Source organism: Cavia porcellus, unplaced genomic scaffold (assembly GCF_034190915.1).
Source record: "Cavia porcellus strain 051 isolate PalLab524CR breed Dunkin Hartley unplaced genomic scaffold, mCavPor4.1 scaffold_20, whole genome shotgun sequence".
Taxonomy (NCBI): Eukaryota; Metazoa; Chordata; class Mammalia; order Rodentia; family Caviidae; genus Cavia; species Cavia porcellus.
Window position 1 is genome coordinate 45,196,442 of NW_026947503.1, and position 12,564 is coordinate 45,209,005.

General features: G+C 37.2%; 1 protein-coding gene across 4 annotated transcripts in view; it reads right to left on the bottom strand.

The window, feature by feature from the left end:
- Nucleotides 1–12,564, bottom strand: part of Kiaa1328 (KIAA1328 ortholog) — a 287,886-nt gene continuing 275,322 nt past the window's right edge. For 3 of the 4 annotated variants that reach the window (XM_023566814.2, XM_003474074.5, XM_023566815.2), the window contains one exon: nt 2,113–4,709. In XM_023566814.2, coding sequence (XP_023422582.1) covers nt 4,499–4,709 — 211 coding nt within the window. In that variant the 3' untranslated portion in view covers nt 2,113–4,498. Of the gene's footprint in view, nt 714–2,112; nt 4,710–12,564 lie in introns of those variants that run through there. The other variant, XR_001202191.3, reaches the window with a different exon arrangement.

A 12,564-nucleotide genomic window follows, 5' to 3' on the forward strand; every position in this document is an offset into this window, starting at 1 on the left:
TGAGATTTGTATTAAGGTTTATTTCGTTGCATAGTTCATGTTAACCATCTCCTCAGTGTAGTCAACAGGATCTAACAGAATGGTGGGCTGGGGCGGAGGTCACTCAGCTGATCAAGAGCAGAGGAAGACTTGGCGACCAGCCTTGGGATTTGGCGGGATATAGACAAAGTAGCTGGTTGTCACACTGGCAATATATGCCACATGGGTTGTTCCTATTAGATTTGAAGAACCAAATGCCTGATTTAGTACTATTGTACTAGAATAGTAACCATTCCCTTCCTCCAATTAATGGGAGGCCTCACCCTCAATTGAGTGGCCTTTCTTTTTTACAGAAGAGTTCTTCACTGGGGCTGTAAAAGCCTCTGTTATTTGGAGAAGACAGTCACACTGGAGATGTACTTCTTCAATTACTTTGTCTGCCTTCTCATGGCTTCCACTTCTGCTGACAGAAAGATCCAGATGATGGCACTCAATCCTCCACCATTTATAAACCTACACAACTTGTACACAACCTATAAAACCTCTGAAGAGCTGAAATGGTGCAAGTTTGCTCAGCTTGGCTCAAGGGGTCTGTGATGGCCCATTCCTGAGCAATGGTGGTAGAGTTGATGTTGAAACAAACACAGGTCAAGTGATGTGGTGTTGGGGGATGCCAGGTAGCAGTCAGGCTTGTGACAAGATATGAAGTTCCATCACGTTTCTCTGAACTTTATCTGTAAAATGAAAGTGATGAATTAGATGGGTGCTAAGGAACAGTCTAGCAATGGACTCTGGAATATGATGGATTTATAGCTGGGCATGTAGAAAAAACTGGCATATTTTCCAGCTTTATATGTGTCTGCTCCAAAATTCAGGTGTGATGGTATTAAGAAGTGGGGCTTGGAGGGTGATTAAGCAAAGATGTTTCCTCATTCATTAATGGGATTAAGGTCTTTAAAAAGTCTTCACAACGCATTTGGTCAGCTTGCTAGCTTGCTTTTAAGCCATGCAAGAACTCAATTTTCTGCCTCTTCAGAGGATGCTGTCTCACCAGACCACTCAAGCTACTACTTGATTCTAGACTTTCCAGCTTCCAAAATGATATGAAACAAAGGTTTGTGTTCTTCATAATATACTGAGCATCAGGTATTTTACTGTAGCAGCACAAATGAATTAAGATAAGCTACTCCCCCAGTTCTGAGTATGTGTATGTGGTAGAGGTGACAGGGAGAGAGAAATACTGGGACACTGAAACCACAGATATTAGAAGGCCCCACTTCCAAATAGAACAGTGGAATCCCAGAGGCTGAGGAACTGTTGCTTAAAATACTCCAAGAAATCACATAACTGGTCACTAATCTACATTAAACTGGTTCTGTACCTGCCAGCTCATTTATCCTTGCAGGGTAAAGGTAACCCCATTCATCTCTAGCTTTGTCTGTAGACTCAACACTAACATTATGACTACTGGGGCAAACTTTGCCTATTTTACTTTTAGCTTGAGAGCAGGTTGAGTAAGGATTCTGCATTTGCTACCTCTGAGATAAAGTCTCCTTGTTAGGGTGAGGCACCATGCTGGTCCAGGAGATGACAGCAAGAAAGGGTCTTGGACTGTCTTTACTGAATCCATGGGTGTGATCTCAGAACCAGGCTATTCAGGCACTTGAGCCCACAACTGTATGGCAGGACTGTGTCTCCTGTCTGCAGTACTGTGATGAGCAGTGATGGGGGATAAATATACAGAAAAGACTCAGAGGTGTCACAGACTGAATCTTCTCCAGCAGCCACAGAACAGACAGGTGGGCTGGTGTCTATATGATGTGAAAAAGCTGGAGCCAACCAGGAAAACCAACTAGAAAGTGGCACAGTATATCCTTTCTTTTTTTTTTTTTTTTTTTTTACTCTTTTTCGTTTTTATCGATACCAGGGATGGAACTCACGACTGCCTGCTTACAAGGCAGGCACTTATGCCGCTGAGCTAAATCCTCAGCCCCTTCTGGTGGACCACAAGCTCTTGTTTTAACAGGTGTTGAGGAAAATAACATCTTGATAACTCAGGCCTCTACTTTCGCTTTTAAACTATGCCCCACTGATCTGATGAGGAATATTCAAGTGACAATTCAATTTCAAAACTACATGGGGAAAATTGTCATAATTTATTTACTTAAAATTTCATACACGTATAAATATTTGCCCACATTAAGAATCACAGAAAGCCAGAGCCTCTACTTCTCTCAGCAGATTGCACTCAGCTCTGCTCCTTTAGGCTTTTCCATTTCCCAGTTTCTGGCCAGCAAATCTTCAGGATGCTTCCTGATGTTGGAAGCAGGGACAAGTGAAAAGAGTGGCTGTGCAGGAGGGGGAAGTCCCTCCCACATACCATTTGGGGTGCTCTGGGTAAGTCCCCATTCTGAGTTCAGGTTTGGATAAACACAAGTGTGCCTCCTGGAAGACTGATGTCATCACAGGTTTTTATGACCAACTTTGATTTTTAAAAATCATATACTGTGGGATTTACTTAGGGGGTTTCAATGGACAGACTCTTGCATTTTATAAGCACTGATTGTTTTTCTCTTATATGGTAAACAATGCTGTAGCATGTGGCAACCTCAATATACGTCCGGTCTTGCTTTTGATAAACTATCTAAGTGTCAGGTAAGCAAATCCCAACCAGGTGCTATTGGGAGCACTCAATTCCTTTCTTGGTGGAACAATATGCAATCAGATTAAGCTTCCAGGCTCTGCAACAACATATATATTCAAAGTAAATTTCATACAGATTACATTGTTAATATATATTGTTCAAATAGTGAAGACACTAGATTATGTACAAATTCACGTCCAATTGACCGCACACCAACATGGACATAATGTCTACAGGACAGAGAAAGGCAACTGGTGTGTGTGGGGGGGACATACAAGAACTACTGTTGACTGAAATTCTTCTTTTCCCCTCTAAACTACCCTTTTGGGAGGGTGGTATAAAGAAATAAACTCCATTTGCTGGCATGCGACTGCCTCAAAAGCCTTCAGTTTTTAGGTTATGATTCTTGTAAAGGCAAACAGGCTCTTAAAGAAATTATAACCTTTGACTTGATTCTCCTGGATCCCTTCCCTCCAGAGAGCAGGAAGGACTGTGTCTATGGTTATGGCTGATCCACACTAGAAAGGTATACTTGAGCTGGCTGTGACACATGGGCACAAGGGGCAGTTCTGGAAACCTAATTTTGAGAAAATGACTGACGGCTCTAAGTCTGCAGACATTTCCGCCACAGCAATGAAAGCACAGGATTCCAAAGGCAAAATGGGATGAGACTGATTTGGTTACTCTCACAGGGGTAAACTTTAATAGAAAATATAATCTGCAATGATTTTCAAGTTTTCAAGGGAGGGTCTACAACTAGTTAGTCATGACCTTGTATTCACCTCAGATTAAGAATATGATACTGGAAGGTTCCCTTTTCTGTCTTTGAAACAAAACAAAAAGATTCAAATGAAGCCTGAGTACAGCAACAGGGCCAGGTTCAATCTGAAAAGAAAGGAGATTCAGATCTTTGACAAGGAAAGAAGGTTGCTCGACATGGCTTTTCTAGACAGAGCATGCCAGGGCCTGGCCAGCAAGGGCCTTTCATCCTCACCAAGAGGGAGGAAGGAAAGGACAGAGTTTCTTTAGTGATACTTCCCCAGACACAACCATGAGAACTTCAAGAGCACAGATGCTCACAGATGAACAAATACTTCCTAGAGCTTGCTCTTATGTATTCTCAGAACATGGAGAAATAATCACCTGAAAATTGATAGGGAAATGTTCCAGGCTTATCTCTCCAGTGCACTTTCCCAGGCAATCATTCCATATGATTCAATGGTGCTTGTTTCCAAGGATTTGTCTGGCCCTTCCTCCAGCCTATAGAGCCTTTTGCTTATGGATGGGGAACCATCCAGCTGATTACCACTGCAAGACTCACTCACGGCTGGTCCTCAGTGTTGCTTACAATAGTAAGGGCACCAACTCTAACTTCAGAATTAAGTGATGACACTCAGATCAAAGTGGTCGTGAGAGAACAGGATGATGATGAAACTTTCTGAAATCATTTGTGTTACAAAAAGGCTACTTTTATATTTGAGGGATCTACCAGTGGGTAGGTTTTGCTTATGCACAAAAGAAAGCCAACTGTTTTCCAGCAAAACACTGAGAAAGAAAACTGAAGTGGTGCTGGATATGCAATGGTGTCTACTCTGTAGAAAGTAAGAATAGTTCTAATCTCTGGCTTAAAAAAAAAAAAAAAAGATACCCATCTGCCAGCCCATCTCCCTTTAATGTGTTCTTTACTGATTGGGCTGATCAGAAACATCTTAGGTTGTTAGAATGATTTCTATATTCAAACATAACAAGATGCCAGTGAGATAGGTTCCTGAAAAAGGACACAATTACTTTGCAGTTAAATAATTTAACATCCTAGATCAGTATGTGAAGAAATCTGAAAATTTCCTATGAAAAATTTGTAGCCTGTGTTTCAAGTCAAATGAAAAATATGTCTTCCAGTATTTGTTTCTCCTCCAGATCTTCAGGGGTCCTGCAGGCTCCCATCTTCTTCCATGTTGATTTCTGAGGACTAAGTCGGAGAGTACTGTGATTCCAAGTTCCAGCTTCTCTGGAGAGATGAGGCTCAGGTTTGGAAGCAGAGTTCGGGCTCAGAGACTGAACCAAATCCAACAAAGATGTCTCGTACCTGTCAGACACAAAACCCAGACATAAACAGATCAGGCTATTAGAACACTAGAATCCAAGAAGGCAATTATGGGCTGCCCAGGGCAAGAGTCACAGATCACAGATGACATCATGTGCTCTAAGACGACTCCTTGGGGAAACTTTAGAGAAGGAACACACAGAAGAGCTTCAGAAACAAGGCCCCACTATCTGTCAGTTCTTCTCTTCTGCTGACCTCTAAATACTCCTTCCTAACTTATGAAGAGTTGGAAAAATAAACATGATACAGTAAGGGCAATGTCTATTACTTATTGCAGAGTAGGGCTAGGAAGATAGTGGCTTCATCACCTGAAATATATAGGATTCTTTATTGTTCTGACTGGGCAGAGAAATGAAGAATTATATAGAGATTTCCCATAGCCACAAAGTGATACAATACTCATTATATCTGGCTGCCCAGAATCAGTTACTCTCTATAATAAGGGAAAAGGAACTTGGTATTGGCAAACATTAGTAATGCCTACCTACTGAGCAATGGGTCTCTGACATAATTTAGAATAATTTTCTTATTTTATAGATGAAGAAACAGAAGCCCAGAAATGTATACATATACTGAGATCACGGAACAAATGCGTGGTTTTAAACCAAGGCTTTTTGGACTGCCCAGACTAGTGTGTCTTCAATCTTTCCATCCAGACAGAGAAGATATTGTTTAAATAAAAAGTAAAAGAAAGAATGGATCCAATTTCCAACTACCTTTTATTTTAAAAGTATAGTATGATTGATTGTAACCAGACTATTCTTCCAACATATTAATGTACTTAAGAAACAAATGTTTATCTTATGGTCCTACTGTTGGTATGAATATTCTGTTTCTCTAGGAGGCACATTCACTTATGGATGACACTGTGGTTGTGGTAGGCAGTGCTCACCTTTCAGATGCACTTCATAGCTTATTTTGTTCAACAAGTGTATTGACAGTACTTTTGACATCAGAAAAAAAATAATTTGGTAAATTAAAAACCAACAAATACCCAGGATTAGTTTAAAAAGCAAAACTTAAAAAAATCATCCAGTCTATTACAAGAATTACAAATGCCATAAAGCAAATGCAAATGAATTCTTGTGGGACTTTGCACTAATTACCAGAAATAAAGTATTATCAGATTGCATTCTGTGAGCTGTGTGTTTTGGTTTGTTGAGGTGACATGTGATAGGGGACTCTAAGGTTGATCAGTTTGGTCTGACCCCATTGGGGCTGTTTGGCAGTTGAATAATTTAAAGTGACACTTCACTTACTAAAATACCATAAAATACTATCTCTTTAAGTATCTGACTGTGTTTTACCCTTGGGAATTAAATATGCTGTCTCTACTTTATAGAATCAGTATTCAAAAGAGTTTCCTAGGCACAGAAGCTGACTTTAATAGCTTCATTATGGACAAATGATAAATAAAAGACTTATTTGGTCTACTCTACCAGTCCCATCCTGCACTGGGCTATAGTAATATTAATTCTGTCTTCCTACAGTTGTTTTCCAGTTTTGTTTGCCTCTGAACTAGCAAAATACTGAGACAAAACATAAAGATGTAGCCTCTGCTGATTTGACTTGGTTTATGTTCTAGTTCAAAAAAGGGCCAGTCTGACATGGCCAAATGGGTACAATATAGACCTTGCTCTGAGTTCCGATATCTGCTTGATATCTATATTCAGATGTATAATAGGCATCTCAAACTGTACAAAAAAGAAATCTTACTTTTTTCTGTAAATTGTGTTCTTTCCTATCAACCCAGTTGGTTTGGGCTAAAACATTGCTGTTATCATTGACTCTTATCTCTGAGCTCTGTCTTGTGCTTTCCTTGCTTAGGATGTTTTTTAACATTTTGTTTACTTTCCCTATCCACTAATATTTTTGTTTAAATGTTGCCTCCTTAACAAAGCTTTCCTTGGGTACTCTATACACATGAAACATCACTTTATAGACACTTTGCTGGTATTTTACTGTGTCATTCAATATTATTTAAGATATAGGTATATGTTTATTTATTCATCATTTCTCTCAACAGTCTTGTGTATAAGGATAGAGTCATGATTTTGTTTATTGTTGTTATCTCTAGTGCAAAGAACAGTAACACGTACAAGGAAGGTGCTACGCATTTGTTAAATAAATGAATGATCTCAAGGCTTAAGTTTTGGCACCTTGCTCCATAGGCACTTTTAAAAATCTTTGGACAGCTAGTCTGTAATAAATCTCAATATATATCTGAAACATGAAATATATTACTCATCCACAGAATCTTCTTTCATGAAAAGGATACTATATGCATAATTTATATAAACTATTTTTCATTTAATATATTGGGAGAAATTTTCTATACTAATATTATATATTATTACTAGGCCTTTTTTTTATACCAGGGATTGAACTCATGATCTCACACTTGCCAGGCAGGCATTTATGCCACTGAGCTAAATCCCTGGCCCTATTCTATTTTAATGACTTCAGATTATTTCATTTTCTGAATATACTTACATATGTTTAATCAGTTGTCTATTGAAGACCACTTCGCTTAGGCACAGAAGTCTTGGAGCCTAAATCAACTGTATCTTATTCCTTTAGCCAAAGCTTGAAAGGCTCTCCCCACCCTATCTGTCATAGGTTAGCAACACTCCCCTCTTCACTGTGTTCTGTCATTTTTTCCTTTTATTCTCAACCTTTCCTGTCATCCTCAATGCTTCAGGATCTTTTGGTTCATGATATAATCTACTATATTTTATATTCTTCACAGAGTTATTCTGTCTCCTAGTTTTCAGAGAAATGGGACTCTTTCCTGAGATCAGTCAATCTCTTACATCTTTTTGAGTAGAAAATATTTATATTTAACATATACCATGTGTTTCTGGGTCAAGAATTAGTACTGGAATTGTCATTGTTTTTGACCATTATGGCCTGAGTCTCTATTAACTCGTATTCTCCCCAGGATACTATCATCTACTCTACTACCCTCGACTTCTTTTCATCTGTATCATTTATGGATTCACTAGCATTCAATTCCTTACAGTTCAATTTTTCCCATCATACTCAACCAATAGCTGACTTCTTAGTTCTTTGACCTCCTCTCAATTCTAAAAACTTTCTCAGGAAGGCTTTCCGTAATCATATTCTAGAACTTGTCATCAGTGAACACTGTATCAGTTCTGAATTCAGTAATATAAAATCCAACGATTTTTTGATGTTCATGTTTACCCTTCAGGCTTGGTTGTTCACCATTCCCATTATCTGTGTCCATTGCACTCATTTGATCATTAATTCAGTTATTGTTTTACAAACTAGGAATAAAGTAGTAGTGGTAAAACTTTTCTCCTAGGACATACTGTCTTCTCAACTCTATCCATTATCCTACTAATTTTCATGGCATAGCTTTCCAAACACTCACTCAATAGTGCTCTTCAAGACATGTCCTTTTTCCTTCCTCCAAATAACACTGGATGAATCCCAATGTCTGCCTTTTCTATGAGCTATACTTGGTCAATTTAGTGTAGAGAAAACAAAACCAAAACCAAACCTACCACAAGCAAACAAAGTACACCTATACTTAGATTCACAGTCAATATGTCTGAGTGCTAAACGTTTTTTTTGGTGGGTCTACTGTACTTCTTTAATTGGTTATTTCATTTTCTTTATTTCTCCTTTTTGCCACTCACCCTAAACCAATGGTCTTGCTTTCTACTTTAGGAAAAAACAAAGGTCATCAAGTAGAAATTGTCTTTATAGTATCAAATTTACAAATTTTCAGGACTCTTATTTTCTCCTTTTACATCAGTGGAGTGATTCTTTTCTTAAGGTCAGTTGTTTCATTTTTGCTTCTTCTGAACCTTATGGTCTTGATTATATAGTCCTGAACCTTAATAATTTCTTACTTAGTAGAAAACCAAGAACATCTAAGAGGTTCTTTCCATAATCAAATAATTTCTTCTTTCTTTTTCTTTTCTCTCTCTCTCTCTTTCTCTCTTTCTTGTCTTTCTTGAGATGAGCTTTCATGATGTGGTTCAGGCTAGCCTTGAACTGATTTTGTAGCTCAGGCTGGCCTCGAACTCACAGTGATTCTTTTGGCTCAGTCTCCTGAGTGCTGGGATTACAGGTGTATGCTACCATGGCCAGCCCAAATAATTTCTGAGTTGATTTCATTCTGATGGTCACTTTCTACTCCTCCAGTAAAAATAAAATTACCAAATTTACCAATGATTTTCATATTCCTAAATCCAAAAGATTATATGTGGCTAATCACTTATTTATGAACTTGAAATTGTTTTATTGAAGTAAAGCATCAGAAAAATATATTAAAATATGCTGCTCAGTGGTGTTTAGTTTATCTAGCGGGTTCAGTTATTATCATCATCTAATTTTAGAACATCGTCATTCCTCCCAAAGAAACTGTACACAATGATAGTCACTCTCATTCCTAGCCTCTTCGTCCTGCACTAGACAGTCACAAAACTACTGCTTCCAAAGATTTGTCTGGATAGTTCCTGTAAAAGGAAACCATAAAACATATGGCACTTGTAACTGGCTTTTTTTCCTCAGCATTATATTTTTAATGTTCACCACATTGTAGTTATATCAACATTTTGTTCCTTTTTGTTGGCAGATAACATTACAAACTGTGGATGTATTTTGTTTGTCTGTTCATCACATAATGGACACTGGGCTATTTCTACTTTTTGGCTGTTGTGCACAGAGCTACTATGGACATTCACGTACAAGTTTTAGTATAGAAGTGCTTTAAATTCTCTTGGGTAGATACCTAAGAATGGGATTCTGGGCCACAGTATAACTATGTTTAACCTTGTAAGGAATTGCTAAATTGTTTTCAAAATGTCCACACCATTTTACAGTGTCACTAGCACTGAATTAGGGACCTATAAGTATCAGTAATATGGAGGTCTTTTTCTGGCATCATTAAACTTGTTTAGAGAAGACTCAATATTCTGGATGGCAGGGAAACATAGTGTAACTCTTGAACAGGGAAAGGGATTGCACTTTCCATTTGTAGATATTGAATTAATCATTTTTAACCTTTTTTGACTTATCTTGCCTTTTTAAAAAATGACATACCTGAGTCCTTCTTTCTTGGTTGAATCTCTCCTGGGAATTAAAGATCTGCATGAGACTAATATAGGCAAGAGTACTGTGCTTCAAACGTCCACTTTGTACCATTTTTAGTTCCAACCTCTGTCCTCACTTTCCAATGTTCATATTGCCCCTTTGTCCCAAGCTTTGCCCAAATTCTGTGAAATCACTCTCTTCTGTTTGAACATGCCCTCTCTCAGTGCTATGTGGGAACTTCCTTTGTCCATTCATTTTCCTTCTCTAAAAATGTATATAAACTATGGTGTATTGATGATCCTTCTTTCTCTATTCTTGTTATATTTTTAAAAAATATCCAGTTACTCTCATTTTATTGGTAGCTCAGGAAAGAGAAAAAATAAACATGAGTTCTTTTTATCATGTACTGTAAGAAATATATTTTCAGAGAGTTTCTATAAATTTCCTTTTGGTTTATTATTGAGAATTTATTAAACCTTTTCATTTCCCTCAAACACTATCTTTAAGATAACTAATGTTAGTACAGAGATTTATACCAAGTTTTATATGTCACTGAACTCTCAATTCTTTAAAATTACCTTTTTGGTCTAAATAGGCTGTATCTTATTGGATTTTATTATGTACGATAGTATAAGCAAAAACCTTTTAAAGACAAGGAGATTATACAGAAACCATTGTTCATTTTCTGTTAGTCGATTCTAAATACTCTGTAATGCTGTCATTCTCTTGAATGGTTTTACATTGTTTTGATATACTTAATGCTACAGTATACGAAGTTGTACTCAAGGATTTCAAAGAAAGAAACAATATGGTAACTACTTTTAGGTTAGGATTATCTGGTGGTGAAACACTATTCTGCTTAAATGGTTATGTTTTGATCTGCGCTGTTTCGTTGTTATGCCCTCTTTTATCTCAATCTCCACTCCATTATTTACTTTTTTATCTTTATCCTTTTAATTAAAGGAAAAAAATAGCAGGATATATTATAGTAACCCATTTTGACTTTTCATTACCTTGATTTAAAGCCCTGTATTACTCTCACCATCTGGTTTTTAACTGATGTTCCCCTATTCTGTTTTGCTGGATAGTATCAGGTTCGAAAGTTTAGGCATCAGCTGTGAAGATAATGAGATTCATTATGACGCCCATTCTTGTTGACTTTTAGCTACTTTTGAAGACCTACAATGTCTCCAATGTTTTGGTTTTGTCGGTTTTATTCTTTACTGTTTTGTTCAATTGTATTATAACTAATGATATAGGCAATTCTATTAGAGATAGCGGGAGACATTATGGTAACCATTGTTGATCACCTGTATTATGTTTTTACATTATCTATTATGTCCACCCTTTTGACTTGACCGATTCTGTTCTGTTATGTCACATTTGGTTTTACTCTCTTCCAAAAAAGTAATAAGAACCGTGGGAGCAATGAAACCCAAAATGTGTAATAGTCATGGTACAAAAGAGAGGAAAAGAAAGTGCTCTAAACTATATAACTGCATGTATATTTAAGTGTATAAGATAGAAAATGATATCACAGAGTTTTATTGGATCAATGAACAGAACTGTTTGCAGTATCATTGATGGAATGTCCACTTTATAAGCTTTAATTTTGTGACTTGAACAATTATTTCTAAGATGACAATATGTAATCCATTAACTAGTGATTTTCTACTGTTCATTTTTTTTCTGTAAATCTGTATAACTTGTACCCTTTCCCTGCTTTTTTTTTCTTTTCTCCTTAAATAAAATTAAAAAAATAATAATAAAATTACCTTTTTAAATGATTCCTATGGGTTTTATAGGTGAATTATCATACCGAGTATAAAAATGATGAGGTTTCTGTATTTTCCAATATTTATATTATTTTTGTTTTATGACTGCATTGGCTAGAATTTCGAGGACAATGCTAAAACTACAGGCGACCACAGGGACTGTTACAGCTCGTACTTAGATGTCCCTCCACAGCCTTATGTGGCTATAGGTGGGGCTTTCCAGAGATGTGTGGATCTAGGGTGTGTGGCCATGGAGCTAAGGGTATGATCCTGGGATTAGGGTGCCCTACTCTGGGTGTGAGCCCTACCCATCCAAAGGGTAGGTAAGCCTGAACAGAACAGAAGGGACAGACAGAAGGTTTGCTGTTGCCGCTTGCGACTTACTTTATGATTATCTTTTAGTTTGAAAATCTGTATCTGTAATAGTTTTAAGTAGTCCTCACAGTTTTTTTTTTTTTTTTTAGTATTCTTAAAATATTATTTTTAGCTGGGTGGTGAAAAAACAATATACCAAATCTGAGAAGAACAGATTTGTAAAGAAGTAGAAGGATAAGCAATTATTAAATTATTAGGAGTCCTAAAATAAAATTCTTAAAAGTTGTTTACTCTATTTGCTAAAGCAAAAATAATTTGGCATTCAAGTTTCTACAGTACTTACAGAATGCCCAACAGATTTCATAGGCTGTTCACACTCATTTGCCAAAGCTAAATAAAAAGGGCTAATAAGAATTAAAGATGGTCTTGGTTGTGCTTATGGACCTGCAACCGGATAAGAGAACAACTCAAAAACCAGGTATGCGCAAACACAGGACTGACAGGATTATTCGGCACCTTACCTTCTCTATGTTCTCCAGTCAGCATAGACACTGTCACTAGAACATGTCAACATATTTCTTTTTGGTGTTCTTATGCACAAGAGAGTATATCTCAGATGAAGGCTAAAGAACTTCCAGGGATGTCAATAATTATCATGGGAAACCCTTCAGTCAAGAACA